The 25,381-nt window shown below is 34.2% G+C and overlaps 1 protein-coding gene across 2 annotated transcripts; it reads left to right on the top strand.

The window, feature by feature from the left end:
- Positions 1–10,608: 10,608 nt before the first annotated feature.
- Positions 10,609–18,300, top strand: LOC107160905 (olfactory receptor 52E4-like). 2 transcript variants are annotated; one of them, XM_015507491.1, is made up of 2 exons: positions 10,609–10,631; positions 17,361–18,300. In XM_015507491.1, exon 2 carries the CDS (start codon positions 17,362–17,364, stop codon positions 18,298–18,300), a length of 939 nt encoding a protein of 312 aa, XP_015362977.1. In that variant the 5' UTR covers positions 10,609–10,631; position 17,361. The 2 variants fall into 2 exon arrangements, with proteins under 2 accessions (XP_015362977.1, XP_048643819.1); XM_048787862.1 differs by lacking the exon at positions 10,609–10,631 and having other exon boundaries at positions 17,356–18,300.
- Positions 18,301–25,381: the final 7,081 nt, after the last annotated feature.

Below are 25,381 nucleotides of genomic sequence, written 5' to 3'. Positions count from 1 at the left end.
GAATCCCTTTCTCTCGCCATGCACAAAAGTTAATTCAAAATGGATCAAGGAGCTTGATATCAAATCAGAGACACGCCGTCTGATAGAAGAAAAAGTTGGCTACGATCTACATACTGTGGGGTCGGGCTCCAAATTCCTCAATAGGACACCCATAGCACAAAAGTTAATAACTAGAATCAACAAATGGGACTTACTCAAACTAAAAAGTTTTTTCTCAGCAAAAGAAACAATAAGAGAGGTAAATAGGGAGCCTACACCCTGGGAACAAATCTTTACTCCTCACACTTCAGATAGAGCCCTAATATCCAGAGTATACAAAGAACTCAAAAAATTAGACAATAAGAGAACAAACAACCCAATCAACAAATGGGCCAAGGACCTGAACAGACACTTCTCAGAGGAGGACATACAGTCAATCAACAAGTACATGAAAAAATGCTCACCATCTCTAGCTGTCAGAGAAATGCAAATCAAAACCACCCTAAGATACCATCTCACTCCAGTAAGATTGGCAGCCATTATGAAGTCAAACAACAACAAGTGCTGGCGAGGATGTGGGGAAAAGGGTACACTTGTACATTGCTGGTGGGACTGCAAATTGGTGCAGCCAATTTGGAAAGCAGTATGGAGATTTCTTGGAAAGCTGGGAATGGAGCCACCATTTGACCCAGCTATTCCCCTTCTTGGTCTATTCCCTAAAGACCTAAAAAGAGCATGCTACAGGGACACTGCTACATCGATGTTCATAGCAGCACAATTCACAATAGCAAGACTGTGGAACCAACCTAGATGCCCTTCAATAGACGAATGGATAAAAAAAATGTGGCATTTATACACAATGGAGTATTACTCTGCATTAAAAAATGACAAAATCATAGAATTTACAGGGAAATGGATGGCATTAGAGCAGATTATGCTAAGTGAAGCTAGCCAATCCCTAAAAAACAAATGCCAAATGTCTTCTTTGATATAAGGAGAGTAACTAAGAACAGAGTAGGGACGAAGAGCAGGAGAAGAAGATTAACATTTAACAGGGATGAGAGGTGGGAGGGAAAGGGAGAGAGAAGGGAAATTGCATGGTAATGGAAGGAGACCCTCAGGGTTATACAGTGGAGGGGGTAGAGAGAGAGGAGGGGAGGGGAGGGGAGAGGTGGGGAGGGGGGAGGGTGGAGGATGGGAAAGGCAGCGGAGCACAACAGACACTAGTATGGCAATATGTAAATCAATGGATGTGTAACTGATGTGATTCTGCAATCCGTGTATGGGGTGAAGGTGGGAGTTCATAACCCACTTGAATCAAAGTGTGGAATATGATATGTCAAGAAATTTGTAATGTTTTGAACAACCCACAATAAAAAATTAAAAAAAAAAAAAAGATGGGAGAGTTTACCATACAAAAAAGAAGAATTGTTGAAAAGCTCACCCTGGCCAAAGACCTGCCTGCTAGGCTAACAAGCACTCAGATATTTCTATTCAATGGACAATTATTTGGCAGTAAAAATAAATGACATTTGATTCATGCTAAAACATGGATCAACTTGAAAAATGCTAAGTGAAAGTAGTGAGATATATAATGTTACATATTATATGATTCTTCTTACATGAAATATCCAGAATCCATAAAACAGAGAATAAAGTAAAGGATGCCCAAAATGGAGAGCAATAGGAAATGCAGTGACTCCCAGTTTTGCATAATGTTTCTTTATTACTGTGACTGAAATTCTATAGAACTATACAGAGTAATGATAGGCATACCCATATCACTGAGAGAGAACTTGGCCAGGAAGTAATACATGGGCTCATGGAGCCTGGGGTCTGTGCAGACAATATGCAAGATGATGCAGTTGCCTGTTATTCTAACAAGGTAGAAGAGGCAGAAGGGGGTGGAAATCCAGTGGTGGAATTCTTCATAGCCAGGGATCCCTGTGAGATAGAATGTGGAGGACAGGGTACTGGTGGAGTTTGAGGCTCCCATAGGGCTGACTTTTAAGCCACAACCCAATTCCACAGACATTCCAGTGGGGAAGGCATTGATAAGATCAGCATCTGCATCATGGAAAATTGAGGAAATACAAAGAAAGAAAACAAAACTTTAGCATTTACCTCTAATCTCTCTTTAACCCATCCCCAATTTTCTGTTTCATTTTTTTCTGTTTCATTGCCAATATTCTCAGTAAAATATTCACTTTATAACCACCAAATCATTCAATTATGTCTCTCAGACACTAATTCATTCAACAACCCCTTTAAAGGAATGAACTCCTTCTAAAGACACTATATGTACAGAGCACCATATACAAACTCAAGAAATTTTTAATATAATTATTTTCTTAGGAATTTTTTGAACAGGGGTTCTGCTCATACATTAACCATATTTTTAAAGATTCTTATACTGATTTACATTACATCCTTTATCTGCCTGATCTTGATATTTTCTTCCACAATGCTAGTATAACAGGCAAGTCAAATTTACAAAATACAAATCCACATCCTACCACACACACACACACAACTTGATAAGAACCAAAATGAGTTTATTGATGTCTTACCTGACACTGAATAGTTTGCATATAGAACAAATAAAAAAAAATATTTCCGTACTTCTGTGGATAAGAAAAACATCAATGAAAAAGAAACAAACTGCCTCTTAAAACCCCATTTGTGATTACTTGCAGTCATACCTGCTCACCAAAATGTTGACATGAGAATTTAATATACATGACACAAATTACTTCCCATCATAAATAAATGAACATCTTCCTATCTTGGAAATTCTATTTTGACCTTCTGAGAATTTAAGGCACTCAAGTTTTTTAAAATTTGTTCTCATTGTTTATACATGATAGTACAATACATTTTGATACATCATCCATATATGGAGTATAATTTCTCCTTTTTCTGGTTTTACATGGTGTAAATTCACACCAGTTGTATATCATATATGCATATAGGATAAAAATGTCAGATTCTTCTTACCCCCATATTCTCTCCCCACTTCACTCCCATCTGCCTAATCCAAAGTAGCTTTATTCTTCCCTAGCCCCCCACCCTCTTATTATAAGTTAACATCTACATATCAGAAAAAAAAAATTCGACCATTGGGTTTTCTTGCAATTGGCTTTCTTTGCTTAGCATGCTATACTTCAGTTCCATCTATTTACTGGCAAAAGCTATAATTTCATTTTTTTTAAGTCTGAGTAATGTTTCATTATGTATATATACCACATTATCTTTATCCATTCATCAGTTGAGGGGCACATAGATTGGTTTCATAGTTTAGCTATTGTGAGTTGAGCTACTATAAACATTGATGTGGCTGCATCACTCTAGTGTGTTGATTTTAAGTCTTTGGGGTATAAACCAAGGAGTGGGATAAGTGGGTCAAATGATGGTTCCATTCCTAGTTTTGTCAGGAATCTCCATACTGTTTTCCATAATGGTTGTACTGATTTACAGTCCCACCAACAATATATGAGTGTACCCTTTTCCCACATCCTCATCAACATTTTTTGGTGCTTGTATTCTTGATGATTGTCATTCTGACTGGAGTGAAATCAAATCTTAGAGTAGATTTGATTTGTATTTCTCTAATTTCTAGAGATTTCAACATTTTTCATGTATTTGTCGATTACATTTCTTCTTCTATGATGTGTCTATTCAGTTCCATAGCCCATTTATCAATTGGATTGTTTGTTTCCTTGGTGTTAAGTTTTTTGAGTTCTTTATATATCCTGGAGATTAGTGCTCCATCTGAAGTACATGTGGTAAAGATTTTCTTTCATTTTATAGTCTCTCTTTTCACATTATTGATTGTTTCCTTTGCTGAGAAAAAGCTTTTCAGTTTTAATCCATCCCATTTATTGATTCTTAATTTTACTTATTGAGTTTTAGAAATCTTGTTAAAGAAGTCAGATCCTAAGCCAACATGGTGGAGATTTGGCCCTACTTTTTCTACTATTAGGAGCAGAGTCTTTGTTCTAGTGCCGAAGTCTTTGATCCACTTTGAGTTGATTTTTGTGCAGGATGAGAGATAGAGGTTCAATTTCATTTTGCTACATATGGATTTCCAGTTTTCCCAGCACTATTTGTTGAAGAGGCCATCTTTTCACCAGTGGATTTTTGGCACCTTTTTCTAGTATGAGATAATTGTGTTTATGAGGGTTTGTCTCTGCATTCTTTATTCTGTACCATTAGTCTACAGGTCTATTTTGGTGCCAATACCCAGCCATTTTTGTTACTATGGCTCTGTAGTATAATTTAAGGTCTGGCATTGTGATGTTTCCTGCTTCACTCTTCTTGCTGAGAATTGCTTTGGCTATTCTGGGTCTCCTATTTTTCCAAATGAATTTCATGATTACTTTTTCTAGTTTTATGAAGAATGTCATTGAATGTTAATAGTAATTGCATTAAATCTATATACCACTTTTAGTAGTACAACTATTTTGAGAATATTAATTCTGTCTATCCAGGAGCATAGGAAGATCTTTCCATCTTCTAAGGTCTTCTTTAATTTCTTTCTTTAGTGTTCTGTAATTTTCACTGTAGAGGTCCTTCAACTCTTTTGTTAGGTTGATTCCCAAATGTTTTATTTCTTTTGAGGCTATTGTGAGTAGGGTAGTTTTCCTAAGTTCTCTTTCAGTAGATTCAACACTGATGTATAAAAATGTGGTTGATTAATGGGGTGTTGATTTTAAATTCTGCTACTTTACTGAATCCGTTTGTTAGTTTTAGAAGTTTTCTGGTGGATTTTTTTCTTAATCTTCTAAATATAGAATCATGTCATCAGTAGATAGTGATAGTTTAGGTTTTTATTTTCCTTATACTATCTTTTTAATATGATTTTGTATGCTATTTGCTAGAATTTCATTGAGAATGTTGCATCTATATTCATCAGGGATATTGAGTTGAACTTTTCTTTCTTTGATGTGTCTTTGGTTTTGGTATCAGCGTGATACTAGACTCACAGAATGAGTTTGAAAGGGCTCCCTCCTTTTCTACTTCATGGAATAATTTGAGGAGTACTAGTGTTAATAGTTCTTTGAAAGTCTTGTAGAACTTGACTGAGAATCTCTCTGGTCCTGGGCTTTTCGTGGTTGGTAGACTTTTGATGGAATCTTCTATTTCATTGTTTGGAATTGATCTGTTTAAATTGTGGATGTCCTCCTGATTCAGTTTAGTAGGTCATATATCTCTAGAAATCTGTCAATGTCTTCAAGATTTTTTATTTTATTTGAGTATAAATGTTCAAAATATTTTCTAATTATCATTTGTATTTCAGTAGTATTTATCATGGTGTTTCCTTTTTATCACATATTTTAGTAATTTGAGTTTTCTCTCTCTTACTCTTTGTTAGCATGGCTAGGGGTTTATCAATTTTATTTATTTTTTCAAAGAATGAACTTTTGTAATAATACTTTTGTTTCACAGTATTTATATTCTTACATCTTATGAAATTGTGATGGGCTTCTTCTTATCCTTATGCTATTTAAGAAACCAATTTTTTTTTTTACTAGTAGTGCCTTGTAGCAATCATTTATATGTAAAGTATATGCACATATTTTGTTCCATAGTTTAAAAAGTATGTTCAAATGTGTATTTTTATTCATTCAGATTGGAAGATAGTTTTCAGTCTCATTTTAAAATGCTACTTATCCTGATAGAATGTGAATGTTAACATTTAATATTAGTGTGAGTATGTCAAAATAATTGTCCAGAGATCAAGTCTACCAATTTATGGACATATCATATTGTAAGATTTTTTTTCCCATTTACAGATTTATTAAGTGTTTTGATGAAAACATTGCTAAAAGTATGGAGATTCCTCAAGCAAATTATAATGAAATCACCATATGACTCAGTTCTCCCACTCTTTCATACATGTCCCAAAGATCTATAATAAGCCTTCTGTAAAGATGTAGCCACATCAATGTTTATGGCAGCACAATTCACAATAGCCAAGCTCTGAAACCAGTCCAGCTGTTCATCGACAGATGAATAGATAAAGAAAATGGGGTACATATATACACAATGGTGTTTTCCTTAGTCATAAAGAATGAAATTGTGTCATTTGCTTGTAAATAGATGGAACTGAATAACATCATGCTGAGTGAAATAATCCAGTTCCTGAAAGTAAAGGGTCAAATGTTTTCTCTCATATGCAGAAGCTAGAACAAAATAAGGCAAAGAGAGAGAGGGAAAGGGGTGAGGGGGAGGGGTGAGGGAGGGGGAGGAAGAGGAGGAGAAAAGGAGAAGGAGAAGAAGGATGAAAGAAAAAAAAGCAAACAGTCACAGGAGTGGGATGAATCTCATGAAAATTCAAGGGAGATTAGTGAAATAAAGGAAGGAAATAGAGAGGGAGGGAAGAGGGATGGGAAAAGGAAAGAATGGTGGAATTAATCTGATATGAATATACCACCATGAATCTTATCTTCATGTATGTCCACAAGGCATTAACTTAAAAAAAAACCTGTAAGTAAATAGCAGAAAAATCAGCAGAGTGAAGGGAGGAGAATGGGGAAGAGAGGATGGATGGGAAAGCGGAAGTACTGAGGAGTGAATTTTGAATTGGTGCAAATTATATTACATGATTGTATAATTATCTCAAAATGAACACTAATATTAGGTATGTCTATAATGAAATAATAAAAAGATGAAAAGAGAAAATGCAGCCAAAGAAAATCTGATTCTATGTGTCTTTTGTTTCTATGCTTTTTTGGTTTTGTTTCAGTTAATACTGTCATCTTTACTTGTTGCTGTGTTTACTAGTCATGAAAATTAGTTTTATGCTATTATTTCTTTTCTTTTCCACTGTTCTTACTTTCAGATTCTGTCATCCCAAGCCAATCCACAGTGGGTAAGATGTTATCCTAAAATGAACTGAAAACAATTAAAAAACAGTTCAAGTCTTTGCACCTTGTTCTGAAAATCTACACTGGTTAACTTGGAGTTTTCAGATGGAAAAAAAGAGTTCAATTCCCATTTATGCAGCTGCCTAGCCACATGTAACATCTGCTTCTTCAGATTACCTTTTCATTTCATTTCCAACAGTCACCTCTTCTTTGTACATTTTGTTCTACACCATATCATTGCCTCAGTTTCCTCTCATATGAGAGAAGATATTACACCCTTGACTTTCTGGGGCTGGCTTATTTCACTTAGCATGATTGGTTCTCTAGTTTCATCCACTTATCCACAAATGCCATAATATCATCCTTATTTATGGCTGAGTAAATCTCCATTGTGTATATATATCACATTTTCTTTATTCATTTAGTAAATTTGAATATATGAAATCATTCTTCATAAATATTAAATCAGTCCTTTTTATCATTTGCTACTATTCATTTATGTTCTTATTATTCATTTTCTGTTTATATTTCTAGATTTTTCTGATGCCAATTTCTCCATATGGTCTGTGCTAAGATAGCCCTGAAGAGTGTTGTAAAATGATTCCATGACACTTCACGTTTCTGACATGTTGGTGTATTTAATGCCTCCAAAGTGTGTTTTCTCATAGGCAAATAGAGTTGAAAATTTCAGCAGAGTTTACACATCAATGTCCTGAAGCAACTTTGTATAACTGGTGATTTCACTAATAGATTTGACTCACAAAAAAACTACTGTTTTTTTTTGTTGTTGTTGTTGTTGTTTTGTTTTGTTTTTTTGTTTTTTGTTTTTTGTTTTTTTCATCAGGGCTGAAGATCAAACCCAGGGATTCATGCAACCCAAGCCAGTGCTCTGCCGGTAATCCACATCTACAGCCCACACAAAACTTTTAATAGGATACTTATAAGACAAAACCCCTCTGGATATCTGTGTATATTTATATGCTATTATGTGAAGGAGAGAAATGAGCTGCTTTAAGGGGACAGGTGGGGAGGGGAGGGCAGGAAGATATGAATAAACAAACGGACAATTATTTTTGAATGGTGGAATTATGAGTGATTGTAATGTTACTCTTCCAGGTTTCTTCCTGGGCATGCTTCTATTATCTCAGCTGAAGAAGAGGGTCATGAATTTGAGGCCAGTCTCTGCAGACCCCATCTCAAACAAAACAAAACAAAACAAAATCACAGTTTCCTCAATGAGCCTACATTACATTAGTCAAGAAAAAGACTTGGGAATTAAAGTTTTAGCTCACTAGTTTAAAAAACACCATTATGGTGTGTTACATTTTAAATTTAAAATCATGTGATATCTGCAAGTGAACATAAATTATTTTGCCTTTGTCCCAGATGTATAAACTGTATATCAAATGTAGATATTTAATAGGAAAAAATAATGGAGGTAAATAACACTCTAGAACTTGTTCCTGGCATAGTGTCTGATAAATTTTTGGAGTTTAATCAATTTTCTAAATCTTCACCAGCGTTCATTAAATACAGATTTTTCAGACAATTTGCATATATTATTGTATTTAATCTCCATGATTCCAGAAACATAGTGCTTATTGTGTCAATTATAATGAAGAGTAGAGTGGGCCTCAGTTGAGTCACAGAACCACTTAATAACCCACTTGGAAAGTACCAGATTGAGGAGTTCAGATTCAAGGCCTACGCTTGTTGTGCTATGACTTACTGCTTCCTAATATTTAACAGATTTATTCAAAGGGACACTTAAGAAATGACAATGAAAATATTGTCGGAATAGGATACACTGAAATTAACTGGAAAAGAGACCCAATGTGATAGAAATCTGAGCACAAGAGTGCAAAAGTCAATATCAAAGTACTAAGGGTATAACAGTGGTCCACTTCACCTTTTGAATATAAGTTCTGAATATATGCTCTGAGGCTTATTTTAAAAAGATATGCTCTTTTCCTTTTCTCCCCCTCGCCCTCCCTAACCTGGAGGCAAGAAATAGCTTACCTTCAGTTATCTCCTTTCCACAGGAAGGAGAGGTCTGCTGGAGGATCTAAGAAGTGACTATCTCCCAAATTAACAAGTGAATCCTAACATACCATCGGTGCCCTGGGACCCCTATATTTCAGTACACCTGGAATATAGCCTTTGAATATCTCCTTTAAGAGTCCTCTGTTTTCCCTGATGGGCAGAATCACAGCCTCAGGGACAGGAGTCCCCTGTGTTTCTCCTTTACTAGCAAAGCAATAAAAGAACTTTTTTCCCCCTCAAAACAGTGTCCTCATTATTAAATTGGCATTAATTGACACTGGGGACAAGGACTGAACTCTCTGCAACAAGGGCACACAGCTGAGAAAAGACATGCTGACTGCATTTTTTAGGTCCCACTGAAATATGGTGGTTTTTTTTACCATGCCATTCATCCTCTTCCCTCCTCTTTGATGTCCACCATCTGTTTTGTGACTTCTTGGAATAAAGAGTCTTGCCACCCTCCAAAATTTCCTCCTACATGCCACCAATTCATAGGAATATTCTTTTTCTCTTTTTTATTCATATTTTCTAGCAAATGTTTATTTTGCACTGTGCTTAGAATGGGGGATTGAACATTGAATAAAGCTGGTCTCCCAGCAGGTGTTAGGAACACTTCAAGTTTGGCAGCTCTGCCTGGAAGTTATGTATGCAACAACTGAATTGCCTCTCAAGGTTATGCAAATTAATTGTAGTCACAAGGGCAAATAAGGCTTCTCATTCAGTTCCTATAAACATTGAAAGAGGATTACTTTCACAGCAGTGGGTTCCTAACCCTAACTTTACATAATACCTGGAGGACTGTGTGGTAAAAATACACATTGAATTTCCTGATGCTGGTGATGTCAATCACTAGGTATGAAAGAGTAACTCGCAATTTCTGTAAAGCTCCCTGGGGTATTCTGATTTGACAATTTACATCAATTTGGAACCATAATGAACATATAAAATTATTAACTTGAATGTCTTAAAAATGTAAGTGTGAATTGAATAAATCAGTATCTCTTAAAATCCTGACTTTATATACACTTTCCCTTCTGTGAACCAACAAACCAGAATTACTGACACTGATTCCATCCTGTACTATGATACTCTCAGGATTTGTAGTGACTTAGCCTTTCCCTGGAGTTCTGTGAAAATTTTTGCTTCACTTGATTTTTATCTTCCATGCAATTAAACACTACACCAATTAGTAGCTCTCAAAATTAATATGTTAAGGTAGGATGACTAATATGTGTAATACAACAACAATTCAAAGAGATGAATGAGGATTTCCTTAGGATTTTCATGTGCCCATGCTACCCGGTTAGTGGGAAAGGATAAGAGAAGCTTAAACAGAATTGATCTAGACAAGACCTCTTTCTTTTGGAGGCTCTAGCAGTTCAGAAATTCTGAGAATCCAGTTATTCTTCAACCTTCGAGCTGGGCATTTCCAGGAATTCATTATTATTATGCAAAACTACTAGCTGATCTGTGAAAGGAGTATTTTTTAATCCTATTCATAACAATAAAAAAATAAATTATGAAAGCTTACATATTGACTAGTTTGGGGAACAAGAAAAAAATGAAATTTGCATTGAAGAGAGGTGAATGCTCCTTGTTACACACACCCAAAGGTAATAATTTGGAGGCAAAACTCTATAAAGGGCTTTCTGTGACTAAAACTTGTTCTCAAGTATCCAAAAGAACTTCATGTCATGTGATAATGAGTGGAGTGCCGGCTTTGAACCTGGAACAGATTCTGCTTAACTGGCAATTCTATTTCTGTCTCCATTCCCTGCTCTACAAACTAAATCGTTTAATCCCTAGTGCAAAACATTGTGGAAATTTAAAAAGTTAATGCTTATAGAGCCCTCAAAGCATTTCATGATATAGAGTGGAAATTCTGTAAATGTTTTTTGGTAATAATCAGAACTAAAATGTTCTGTAGAAACTTATGCACGTCTTAGCTGCCATGGAGCTGTCTCCTAGATTTCAGCAGTTATTGAGGCATCAATGAATGGCATCCTGTTCTTTAAATGTGGACATACTGACATTTGAAATAAGACATGTAAACCAAACAAATGGCATTTGAAACATTTGCTTTACCACTTAGTAAAACCTGTATAGCATGTCTTTGTTTAGATATTCATCTAAACTGGTAAACTGAGCTATTTAAAAATTTTTCCCACTACTATCCCCTCCTAATTAGTTTAACTTACCTCAGGCTTCAGGCTTTCAGTGGTAGGAACAGGGCTTTTTCAGGAAAGGAGTGAAGAGTGACACTGAGATCTTTAGGGCAACCACTTTCATATGTCAAATAAATCCATGTGTTTCTGGATTCTCTGTTTTATGCATTGATCTTTTTGTATATTCCTTTGCCAATAATCTTCTTTCATTAGTAGATGAAAATTATTGTTATATCGGAGAATACATCTTGTTTCTCTCTCCTGGATCTCTAAGGTCATTCCTTAGCTAGTAGTTTTTCAATACATTTTTTAAAAAGTTTCAAATAATTGGTTTTGTTTTTGCAGCACTTGCAGATTACAGATAAATAAAAATACAGTACAAAGAATTTTCTTACAACCGGTACATAATTTCTCCAATCATAAACATTTAGTATCAGCAGGGTCATTTGTTACAATTGATAAATCACATTGATACATTATTATTGACTAAAGATTAAAAAAAAAGTTAGAATGAAGATGACAAAATGTACTTCATTCAGATATTCTTAGTTTTTACCTAATATACTTTTTCTCTTATGTTATTCCATTCAGGATACCACATTTCATTTATAGTTATGTATCCTTAAGATCCTGTGGCTGTGACAGTTCCTCAGATATTCTTGTTTTTGATGACTTAATAGTTTTGGGAGCATTAGTCAGAAATTTTGTAAAATGTACCTCACCTGGAATTAGTCTGATTACTTTTCCTATGATTAAACCAATGTTAACTGATCTGAGGGGAAAGATGAGTGAGGGAAATCACAATTTATACTTCTGCATACCAGATGTTTTGCATATCAAATATATACTACTATCAATGTGAATTGTCATTGTTGCCATTGAACTCAGTCACCTAGTTGAGGTAGAGCTTATCAGAAAGCTCTTTGTCTTTCTTCCATTTTTATTCTTTGGAAGTAAGTACAATTTGCCAATAAATGGATGGAGCTGAAGAATATCATGCTAAGTGAAATAAGCCAATCCTAAAGAAACATTGGCAGAATGTTTTCCCTGCTATGAGGATGCTAATTCACAATAAGGGTGGGAGCCAGTAAACAATAGGTGTACATTGAATTAGATAGAGGGGAGTGAAGGGAGAGGATGGGGTATGAGAGTAGGAAGGTTAGTAAAATGAATAGGACATTATTACCCTATGTGCATATATGACTACACAACTGGTGTGATTCTTTATCATGTCCAACCAGAAGAATGAGAAGTTATACTGCATTTATGTATAATGTGTCAAAGTGCACTCTACTGTCATGTATAACTAATTAGAACAAATTATAAAAATTGGAAAAAAAAGAAGTAATATTACCACTAAAAAATATAATCTGATATTTCTTAACTACTTACAATATTTTGGGAATTACATTTTGTACTTTGTTTAGTTCACATTTCATAGTTATTTATGGTTCAGAATTTAACAACTTACATATAGCCACATATCTATTGTATAACAGAATTTGAAATGAATTGTTGAGTTCCTGGGCAATTTCTTTAATCTATCTGCTATGATTTAATGTAAAAATAGACTATAAACAATCACATGTTAAAAAAACTTTAGAAGCCTACCTGATAGGATAGATGTAATTAAAAATAGAATTATGTAAAGTAAAGCTATTGTCAGAAAAGTGAATAAAAGATGGCAAGAACATATTTGAAAAATAATGTAGTTTCCAAATGCCAAAAGGCTATGATTAAAATAATTAGAGGCATATGAATATTAAAAAAGTCAGAAACGAAGATGTCCCACATAAAAAGTTGGCGTGCCTATGAGAGAACATACAACAGGGATCCCTGGTTCCTTAGATGTAACTTTGAACCAACAGGGATCAGATTGCTTGACCCAAACTCTCAGATGCTCTCAGTCCCTGAACAGATTGAGCCAGGCTGTCCTTCTCCAGGGAGCTACCTCCTTGTCATAGTGATCCTCCTGAGAGACATAAAAGCAGGTATCCTGGGCACAAAGACCAGCCTGACCCTGCAGAAAGAGGCACTGCAAGAAGTGCACTTTCACTGCAGATGTGGGCCTTGGTGAGTGACTCCTGTCCTGATCTATGGACTGCACCTGACAGATCAGCATGGTAGTAATCTTGGAAATAGTTGCTTTATCTTATCAGCTGGAAGCCTTTGGGGATGAGCCCTGCACTCTGAGTTGTCAACACTTGCTCTACTTGTATATGCATCTGTGTTCAGTATTCATATTCTATAAAGATGATAGTGTTTTTATAATCTCAGTTATTTTTTTAAAAAAGCAAATTTGAGTTACAGAATCCCATTTTGTTTGATGAAGCCAATTCCATTCTATACATTCCATGTTTCAGGATAAAATTCAAGTTATTTGTAAATTTCCCCCAGAAAAAATGGCTTTCCCTAGTGGGTGTCCTTAATGTAATCCTAAAGGTTTTTACTTATGTTACCTAACTAAATATGTTATGAGGGCCTAGAATATATTGAATATGCCTTAAAACAGGCTCCTATTCTAATTGAATAAATTTGCTCACCTTCAACTTAGACTAAATGATGGGGCCTCAATTTACATGGTCCCTTCTAGAATAATAAATTTCCTGGCTATTCCATTAGTGAAATGTTGCATTTTATTTAGTTACCAAATATTAGCACAAAGAACCATATCCATGGATAATAGTAATGGCACATTTTTTCCAGAAATGTTAATAAAGATCCAGTGTCAGAACACTGTTCAGAGCACTGTTTAGGTTCTTGATACGCAACATCCTTTTTTATTACTAGTAGAGTGCTTTGGGTTGATACTATTACTTTCTCAACTTCCACAGATAAATAAAATTAAGCTAAGGGAATGATTTCTCTAAGATAATTAGTAAGTGGGAGAGTGAAAACATAAACCTAGGTTTGCCTGGGTCCAAAGGGAGTGGTCCTGAACACCAAATGAACTGATTTACAATCAACCACAGTAGAGAGATGGGTTTTGACATATAGAGAGTCTGTGTGGGCAGGTTGGGCATTGAGTGGGCATTAGTTGGCAAGAACATTCTAGTAAGAGGAATATCACATCATAATACTTCCTATTATAGTATGTGTTATTACATTTGACATCATTTAAATCATGAGTTATTCAAATAAGTCCATAACCTTATAACTTTGGAAAGGGTGGGAAGGGTTGAAATGTGAGTTGGAAGCTGGTACTTCTATTATGCCACCACCTACCAATGCATAGTGAATGCAAGCAATACTGTTGAGATGTTTGTGAATCTATAAGCTCAACAAAAATAATATATTTTTGTATTATTACTATATGCTTTAAACTTTAGATATAAAATGTTCTGATTGCTATATATGTCAAATAAAGGTAATCTCAGAATCAGACCTGCTATCACAGAAATATTGAAAAAGGCATTTGTCCCCTAATGATGGCCCAACTGCAGATACAGGGGAGAGGAACCTTCAGAGAATACACATATAAAGGAATAAAAGGTAAATACAATTCGAAACCGAAGTCATTATAGAATGTTTAATATTCCTAGGGTATTTATTAAATATTCTTTTAATGTGAATATAAATATAAATATGTTAATTTTTGAATTTTTTTCTTTATGAAGTATAATAAATTAATATTCTATTCAAATATAATATTGTCTCTAAAATAAGCTCTAAAATTAAATATTTGATTAAAGCAAATGATACTTTTTAAGTGATAATACTCTATAAAGTATAATGATAACACTTATTTTAAGCATATTAACATTTATACCAATTTATTATAAAGTATTGGAAACAAATAAAAAGGAAACAGAGAAAGATAATATTCTCATCATCCAATTTCTACAACCATAATCATTCTGTTATTTTTCTCCAAGCTTGAATTTGATTTTTAAGATAAAATATATTTATGCTTAAATGTACAAAACTTACCTATACATTTTTGACAAATGTGTGTGTGTGTGGGTGTGTATTCCACCATAAAGATGGAATTTTTTTTCATTACCTTAAAATAACTGTTTATGTTCCTTCCCAGTTCATAACTGACTCTTCCCAGCTCTTGGCAATAATTCACCTGATAATTTGAATCCATGATTTCATGCTCTGGAACTCCATATAAATAGAATAATATAGTAAGTATTGTTTTGTTATTAGTGAATATCATTAACTCAGCATAATTATTTTTGATTCATTAATCCTTTTGCATTATAAATAATCCATTTTTAACACTGAAAAGCATCCTTTATGTAAACATTCTGTGGTACTGGTGATTGAACCACTTAACCACTGAGCCACATCCCCAGCCCTTTTTAAAATTTTACTTCGTGCCAGATTTTTACTCTAAGCTTCTTAGGGTCTCACTAAATGGCTGAGGCTGACTTTGAACTCCCAATCCTCCTGCTCCAGCCTCCCCAGTCCCTGGGATTACAGGCGTGCAACACTGGGGTTGGCCTAAATTTGGCACCTTTTAAGTAACACTTTGAGGAGAACCCTTTGTTCCATAGCCTTGCCAAAATTTGGTGATTTAAGGCTTTTTAATTTTATTCAGTCCAGTGGGTGTGCAGTACTATATCTTTATACTTTCAACATACAATTTCTGGTGATTTTGAGAATTTTAATGTTATTGTGTATTTTACTTTTCCCTTATTTTTTCTTATTTTTAACTGTAAGTATATTTATATGTTCTTAACACAAATTTTTTTTTCAAAAATAGGGATTATAGCTATTTCCTTCCAATCTGTGACGTCTAAAATTCATTTTCTTTATAGTATATTTTAATATTTGACAACATGCAATGGGTTATTTTTTATGGTTATCATGTGTTGTGTCATAAAAAACCATTACTGGAGGGCAAAGATATTCTTCCTTGTTGATTATAAAGATTCTAGAGCTTTAAATTAAAAATGCTTGACTTATCTCAGAAATATAATTAATAAATATATTATGGGTATTGTAATGTTATAATTAGAGATTTTTTAAACTAAATATATTCAGTTTTACTAGCATCATTTCTAGAAAAATAACTCTCTTATCTTCATTGACTTGCAACATTGGTCTCTTTATAAATATTAAGTTGTTCATATAAAATGTGTCTATGTCTGCTCTATTCTGTTCTTTTTACCTATTCTTCCATTACTGTTAAAATGTCATTCTTCCTTACTATATTAGTTTTATAATAGGTTTGCAATTGTTCAACATATGTGTCACTATTTTGTTATTATTTTTCTAATGAATTTAGGGTATATCTGTCATTATCTCAAAATACATCTAATTTTTTGGTTATTGGCTGAAACTATTTTAAATTTATTGACCAATCTGAGAAGAACTAACATCTTAAAATATTTCATTATTGAAAATAATGAATGTATACTTACTTGTGCACATATATACATATTGTGACTTCTTAATTTCTTTACCATGTTTTATCATTTTAAGTGCTTATTACTAAGTACTTCTTTTGTTATTACATCAGAAGTGGTATTCTGAATGTTACAAAATTTTGATTTCAATGTTTTTCTATATAGAAAAGTATTAGTTCTTATACTAAAGTAATTATATTCTAAATTTTTACCTTAATGTTTATATTATTTATGAATGAGAAACTTTATTCTTTTCATTTCAGTTTTGATTCCTACTTATTTCTTACTTCTTTTCTTTTTTTCCAGTGAGATATCAGATAGATTTGCCTATGTTCTTGATGTTTTTTTCCATTATATAGGAAAAGCCTTTTGGTGTCTCATCATCCAGTGTATTGGCTGCATTTGTGTTCATCAAACATCTTTCCTAAATTTGCTAGAAGTTTTCTTTTTTTAATATTATGCATGTATGCTAAATTTAAATGTTTCTCCTACCTCCGATAAAATTATCATGTTTTTGCATTATTAATTTGTATGGTAAATCACGAATTTTTTAATCCATTAAAATAGCAAAACACTAATATTTGACTCATAACCATAGGAGTCTCATTAAGAGACTGATGTTGGTAACATAAAAAGAGAGAGAAACACACCTATAGAGCTTATATAGTTAAGCATTGCATAAAAAAATGAGTAAAGATCACTGTGAAACACATTACCACCAGAAAAGACAGCTTCTAACCTCAACAATCCTCAGGCGATATTAAATGGGACAGTTAATAATTTGAGTATCTCTGATAGTAATGGTCCAGTAATTCCCTTGGGCTGTTCTCTTAGAGTTTGATTGACTTGCTATTTAACATAGTGATATTTGACCAACGTGTATTCTCTTATGTCTCCACAGAAGTACTGAAGAAGACAGCGGAAGACCTTCCCAGAATCCTCAGCAGGATGTCCTCTGTCAATGGCACTGACTCATATCCCTCTGCCTTCCTCCTCCTGGGAGTCCCGGGTCTAGAAGCTTTCCATATCTGGATTGCCTTCCCTTTCTTTGCTGTTTACCTGATAGCACTTATGGGGAATTTCACAATCCTGTATGTGATCAAGAATGAGCAGAGTCTTCATCAACCCATGTTCTATTTTCTTGCTCTTCTGTCTTTAATTGATCTAGGCCTCTCCACTTCTACCATCCCCAAAATGCTGGGCATCTTCTGGTTCAACCTCAAGGAGAAAAGCTTTGAAGGCTGCCTCATGCAGATGTTCTTTATCCACACCTACACTGGTATGGAATCTGTTGTACTCTTGGCCATGGCAATTGACCGCTTTGTTGCCATATGCTACCCATTGAGATACACCACAATCCTCACCAATAGAGTGGTGGCTATCATGGCCTCTGTGGTAGTGGGGAGGCCAGTCGTACTTGTCATCCCCTTCTGCCCTCTTCTGAAGCGACTTCCCTTTTGTGGACACTACATCATCCCTCATACATACTGTGAGCACATGGGAATTGCTCGCCTTGCCTGTGCCAGCATAAGGGTCAACATCATCTACGGTTTGTTCACCATTGCTGCGCTGATCTTAGACTTGATCCTTATCGCCCTCTCTTATGTTCGGATGCTACAAGCTGTTTTCCGCCTTCCTTCCAGGGATGCCAGACTCAAAGCACTTAGCACGTGTGGCTCACACGTCTGTGTCATCTTAGCCTTTTATACACCCGCGTTTTTCTCCTTCATGACTCACCGTTTTGGTAGAAACATCCCTCGCTACATTCACATCATCCTGGCCAATCTGTATGTAGTTGTTCCTCCTTGTTTAAATCCAGTCATTTATGGAGTCAGGACAAAACAAATTAGAGAACGAGTTGTGAGACTATTTGTAAAGAAAGAGTAACTCAAGTGTCCTCAGAAGTTCATAAATTCTCTCAGGTTCCTCTTTTCTTTCAGGCACATTTCTTAGAGTGCTGCAAATTGACATTAGGTAAAGAGCCACTCAAACTTTACTCCATCGATTTTTAGCGTGTAAACACATGCTCAGTGGTTCCCTTACATAATTTCTATTTTTTATTTCAATAATTCATATATTGTTTATTTCTCATTGAGTTTGAGTGAAGATGGAGGATATGAGGTACAAATAAGAGATGTAACAAGATTCCTGAATGTGTGGGACAATTATGTTTCTCCCTCATTAGTAAAATTTCTATATTGGTTTTACTAAAGGAAGATTTTGAGAGCATAACATTCTTCAGGCTTTGACCCATAAATCAATATTTTCTAACTCTTCCTCTGACCTACTTATCTGTTAGTATTACAATTTTTTAGGTTGCATATCTTAATTTCACATTTGTTTGACATCTGCATGTTGTTTATCCTTTATTTCTGTCTCTGAAAGAGTCAAATTCATTTTCTGTTGCCAACTCTACAATGATACCAAAACCAGAAGAAGACATCATGCAAAAGTAAAATCAATAGTCAGATTTTTTAATAAACAGCTATAAAAGTGATTAAGAAGATTCATGAAAAATGAATTAATAATTATATAGTACAATCATATACCATGACCCAAGTAGCATTTATCTCACAAATGTAAGGGCAACTCTTACATCTGAGAATCATTCAATGTATTTTACCATATTATTAGAGTAAAAATATCACATTATTAAATGTAGGGAAAACATTGAACATAACCCATTATTAATCTTTCATAAAATTTCTGAAAACTAAGAGCAGAGGGGGAAACTACCTCAGATAGAGGAAGGACATATATCAAAATACAATATCTTTCTTCACATTTACCACATTTTCAAAGTTTTGTAACCCACATCAGAATTTAATTTCAGAATACATTTATTACTAAATGAATCTCCATTGGCTTTAGTCCTTTCCTGTTGTATTCCCAAATTCTTCACAGAGATTAACTTTCACATAAATGACCTTATTCATATCTTTCTCCAAATCCAAGACAATTATTTCCAATGCAGATTGAAGCCATTTCCAATATTTCATAACATCTGGCTAAGGAAAAGTATGTGTTATATGGGCATATATGTAGTGATAAAATTTCAACAGTTTTGGAACTATATAGCTTGACAAAACTTCTCTGGTATAAAAGACATTATATCTTCCACAATCTGGTTCTTATATTCTTTTGTGTCTCTTTAGAGATTTCTTCCCACATATTATAAGACAAAAAACTGAGCTATTCATTATGAGCGGGTACCAGAAGTAGCCATGCGTTCTGGCATGAAGTCTTGTCACTTTCATTTTCCATAGACCTCTGGCAGAAGTACCAAACTTACTTGTTTTTGTTGATTTATCCCTCATTGCCCTATATTTTTTACTGCTACTTTCCCTCAATGCCTGTTTTTAGTGAGGACTCACTTCACTCCTATTAGTAAAAATGAAGAGAAGTAATTTATTTTATGATATATCCTTGTGTTGAAAAGAAGTTTTCAAATTAGAGTGAGAATAAACCATCATGCACATGTATGTGTGTGTATGTGTGTGTGTGTGTGTGTGTGTGTGTGTGTGTGAGAGAGAGAGAGAGAGAGAGAGAGAGAGAGAGAGATATCAGCCTGAAAATGAGTCTGGGCTAATAATTTTGGAACAGGTCCTTTCCAACTACAGAGGGAAAAGAAATGGAACTGAGAGCTTCAAGTGCCTGATCCCTAATGCAGGGTCTGCCATACAAGGGAGAATGCCTAAGTGAAAGATCCTTTCAGAATGTAGGTCTGTCAACAGAGAGCAAATTTAACAGTTTAACATGTTGAAGTATCCTCCTGTGCATGAACTTCACTGTTGAGCCTGGTGGCTTCATTCAGTTTATTATTCCCTCATCATGTAACAGAGGTTTCACTTGAAGTGACTGACATCACCCATACTCAAGTAATGCTATGATCAAAGTCATGCACAATTTTGTATGTAGATACAGAATTTTGGAGATCATTAAGTATCCTTAAATGTCATATATGCATGTCTCATAAATAGAAAGAAGATCAAAGTCCCAAATCGATAAACGGAAATAAGAAGGGAATTCTGATGCATTCTTTAACCCGAGGAAATGTCCTCATTACCTTTTGCTTCAATGATTGCGATCACTTTTAATTCAATTTCCTTTCTACATTTCCCTCTTAGAATTTATCCACCAAACAACCTTCAGAATGACTTTCCAAAATGCAATTGCAAATCTGACTATGTTGATCCTCTGTTAATAGTCAACAATCTTTCAAAGGCTATCTCTTGTATAAAGAATACTGTTGCAATTTTGTGTGTGTGCTTCTCTTACAGGCCTTGCCATATGACAGAGGGCAGTGGCAATATTTACTCTTCATTTCTGTTTCCAGAAATCTCTCTTATATTCACTTGATCTCATTCTTCATGAGTTGAGAATCATCTTACTCTAAATGTGACCCAACACTGATATTTACTTGTTCTTGTTTCTGGGAGACATCTTTCTCCAAAAACCCCCTAAAATTTTCTGATTTATTTTCCAGGATAGAGACCAGTTTGCTCTTGATAAATAAATCTGTAGGTCAGAAGGATCATGATACTCTGGGAGAGTCAGAGGATAATGATGCTCTGAGATCAGTCCAAACGTGAGGAAAAATACATTGACTCTTCCATTAACATCTATATGTGATGGAAATTTGAACGGAAACAGTTCATACAACCAGGCTCTTTATATGCTAGACTACTCCTCAGATTTGACCAGTAAATTTTTCCTAAAAATTGGGAACTGAAAGTGATGGCAGTTTATTTTATGAAAAAAGGGGGTGTGGGAATAGGGGTTTTAAAGCTAGCTTTATTCAATGATTTCTTTGTCCATTTTTTCTGTTACATATTTATATTTTTCCTCATTAAAAAAAAGATAATGAGTCAAGCTAATGTAGCTTAGAGTTAAAATATTGTCACAGGTAATTAGGTAATTAAAAAAAATTTTTGGTCCTCCTATAATTAAGGACATAAGCAAGCTTGTAGCCAAACTTTCTGGCTTATAATCAATTAGATTTCAGTTAATTCTAATATTTCTTGATTTTTTTGGAAATAAAAAGGGTTAATGTAGAGGCAACTTACTATTTGGCTCTGTGGAAATATGGCAGGTGTTTGAGTAATGTATAAAGTAGGGAAAAGATAGGTGAATTACAAGCCATACTTTCCTATGAGAAATGTAATTACCATTAACTTTAGAATTTGACATATAATCTTGCCCTTTGGTTGATATTTTCTGAGGGTAAGTAGTTCTCAGTGAAAATAAGAGACTTACTATACTATACTATAGTATTTGCCTCTGATTCCTTATTTTGTCAGACTGTAGGACACACATTGGTATTTGATGTGCACAAAAAGGTGAAGTGTAAATCAAGTTCTTTAAGGTATTCATCAATGAACTGAAAGTGAAGAATTGCAGATTATGAAACAGAAAGAAATCCCTTGATGAAGAGAGAGAGAATAATTTACTAATTTCCTCTTCTGTTTGCCCAAGATTGTTACTGACACATGCCATATAGGCTCCAGGTGCCTAACTCCTTCACTCTCTTTCACCCTACTGAAAAAAAAATTCTAATTTTATCTGAATTTCTAATTCAGATCATATTAAGTCTTCAAAGAAAGTGAAATTAATGTATCAAATAATTTACTATAAAATTTGTGACAAATTAGGGTATAAATATAGACATATTCTCCTATTATATAATGTAACAAGGATCTACTCCTTTGAATTTGATTTACTGATCAAACAAAGAGCTCTTCTGAAGAGCAAATTTAATTGCACAATCATGGCTACACCATACCAAGTTCTTTACATCCTTTACTAGTTCTCAGTTTCTACATTATTTCTGATGTAAAAATATTATTCAAAATAAATCTGGAACCATATATATTCAGTCAATTTGGTCAGTTTCATTACCAAATTATTTTAGATTTCATTTTCTTAACTGTCTTCTAATTTATTTCTAAAAAGAGAACTATCCACCCATATTCAGTGAATAACAACTTCAAAATTGATTGAAATGTTTATGCTTAATTCTTTTCCCCTAAATGGGCTGTAGGATATTACCTCATATGAACCTACCCCTGAAACAGAAGATAAGGAGGACAGATCTAAAAAGTTTTACAACCTGATGGAGATGGGGTTTTTTTGTTCAACTGTGGTAAGCCATTCTTATAGACCGTGGCCGCCATTAGAAGATGGTGCCGGCTTCCACTGTGGCCTGTGATAAACAACTCCTTTTATGGAGAGTTGGCGCGCAATCCCTTACCACCCTATGAGAGAGATCCACGTGGCGGCTTGGGATTGGGACGCGGGGGGCTTTATTAAGCTGTGCTTGGGTGTGTTCGGGCGGCGGGGCGCTAGAAGATGATACATGACTCAAGGCCTGAATAAACTGCTGAAAGAAGAATCCTGTGTCGTGTTTTCCCTTGCCGGCAGGGGTCGCGACATTCAACCATCTCTCTAGTTATACTAGAATAATAGTGATAGAATCTGCAGTTATTATTTTTGCAGTCTTTCTACTTCCTATATCTACAACTATTTATTTTGCTCTGATTTGTGTGTCTCTAAGAATAAAATGTGCCTTGTTGTTCTTTTTATATATTTATTCTATAAATTATCCTCAGAGTTGTTGGTGGGACTTCAGAGCATAGTATAACTGAACTTTATACTGCTGAATTCTAGTGTCTACTGCAGCCTTTAGACATTGCAATTTAAACTTTTTGTTGCATGGGAAAGAAGAAAAAAGGAGCTTGTCAGAGAACAAATGGGATATTAATGGAGGATGGTTATAACTTGAATCAAAAATAATTGCCTCTTGTTAGAGGACAGCTAATTTTCCATTTAGTTTGAGGAGACAAATGCAGAAAATATACCAGTTTAGAAACTATTGTTACTATTATAGCTCATTCCTTTGGTAAAAAGAAGTCTAAATCATGTTCAATTAAAATTATTTATTATACCTTCTAATTGTGGCAAGGAAAACTTAGGGGAACAAAATCTCCTCTTTCCTTAAGTCTATGATGTTCTTGTAATGTTAATGTGTTTTTAAAATAATTTTGGATTGGGCTGGGGATGTGGGTCAAGCGGTAGTGCGCTTGCCTGGCATGCGTGCGGCCGGGGTTCGATCCTCAGCACCACATACAAACAAAGATGTTGTGTCCGTCAAAAACTAAAAAATAAATATTAAAATTCTCTCTCTCTCTCTCTCAAAAAAAATAATAATAATTTTGGATAAATGAATTGTAAGTTGAGACAGTTTATTGAAGGTAGAGTTATGCTAATTTAAATGCAACAATGATTTACTTTTAAAATCCTCCAAACATTTGAAAATTTGAGAATAATTAAGACTTGGAAAAGTAACTTAAATACTTCTGAAGAGTCTATCAATGAAACAAAAAAGAATATTAGAAAATACCTTGAAAAAATGAAAATGAAAAATCATAATCTGTGACATATGAATACAGAATCACTCTTTAAATGGGGAAAACTATGGTTGTTATGAAAATTTTGATAAATAAGCAATAGTTTATTTATATACCCCTTGATATGCAACTTACAATTTCTGCGAGCAGGTTGGTTTCTAATATTTCAGATGTTTTATTTTGGTTTGTAGTGTTTCATATGTTTCATTTTACCTAGGTCTCTACAAAGGATTCTTTTTTAAGAAATCAAGGTAAGTATAATACATACCAATTTTTTATTAATTAACTAATTAATAATGTATCATGATAGTCTCACCTACTCATTTTATAGAACAAAAAAAATGACAAGATCTCACACCTATAAAATCTATAAAAGTTGAACTCATAGAAGTGTACAGTAGAATGGCAATTACCAGAGATTGGGAGTCAGGAGTGTTGGTCAAAGAATTCAAATACTTGGATGATTTTCAAAGGAAATTGTTGCATGATTCTGTTGAATAATCATAGAACTCTAATCTTCAATAATCATTTCAACTTAAAATACAATTATCCTAAACTACTTTTAAAATATATTAACATGACAATGACATTAATGACTTAAGAGAACAGAAGATTTTCTCCTAAATTCTCCTTGCCACAATTAGAAGGTACTAATAAATATTTTTTTGTGTGTTTCTTCAGTTGTTGATGAACCTTGATTTTATTCATTTATTTATATACGGTGCTGAGAACAGAACCTGGTGCCTTACACATGCAAGGCAAGTGCTCTATCACTGAGCCACAACCCCAGTCCTAATAAATGATTTTAATTGAACGTGATCTAGAATGTTTTACCCAAGGAATGAGCTGAAAAGTAACAACAATAGTTTCTAAAACAGGATACTCTAGGCATATGTCTCTTCAAACTAAATATCAGCCATAATCTTATGGCAGGTGATTATTTTTTAAGGCAAGCTATAATCATTCAAGAGTTCTATTATACCACATAGTGACTACAGTTAACAACAATCAATGTACTGCATTCTTGAAAATTGCTGAGAGGTTTTAAGTGTTCTCATCACAAAGAAAGTTTTCTGGCTAGTTTATATGTTAAACATTCCATTGAACTATTCCTCAATGTATACATATTTCAAACCATCATAAATATATAAATTTTCAATTTTTCAGTCTTAAAATTTTTTAAAAGAAGTGTAAAACTAAGGTCTCCCACATATACACAAAAACAAATTTTTATCTTCTCAGTGGAGTTAAAGATGTTTTCCAACTTTGAATTTTATATAGACATTTTTCTCTTTATTTTAAAGGTCCAGAATGCTTCACAACAAAGATTAAGCCCTTTTTCTATGAAATCATTTGACTTATTCAAGTGGAATAAATTTCTTCATCTATTGTGTCATGGGAACAACTTGTTCATATAACTTTAACTGCAATACTCACATGCAAATACAATCATTGGTTTGCACCATTTTCTTCATATTGAATGTTAAAATCTGAAATTAGAGGTTGGGTCCTATTTGCTACTTGTTTGGGTGGTAAAAAAAAAAAAACATGGTCAAGAAAGT

Source organism: Marmota marmota, unplaced genomic scaffold, assembly GCF_001458135.2.
Source record: "Marmota marmota marmota unplaced genomic scaffold, marMar, whole genome shotgun sequence".
Taxonomy (NCBI): domain Eukaryota; kingdom Metazoa; phylum Chordata; class Mammalia; order Rodentia; family Sciuridae; genus Marmota; species Marmota marmota.
This window is presented reverse-complemented; position numbering and strand designations above follow the sequence as displayed.

Coding starts and splice junctions, on each gene's coding strand:
- LOC107160905 (XM_015507491.1), top strand. CDS start 17,362: ATGTCCTCTGTCAATGGCACTGACTCATATCCCTCTGCCTTCCTCCTC.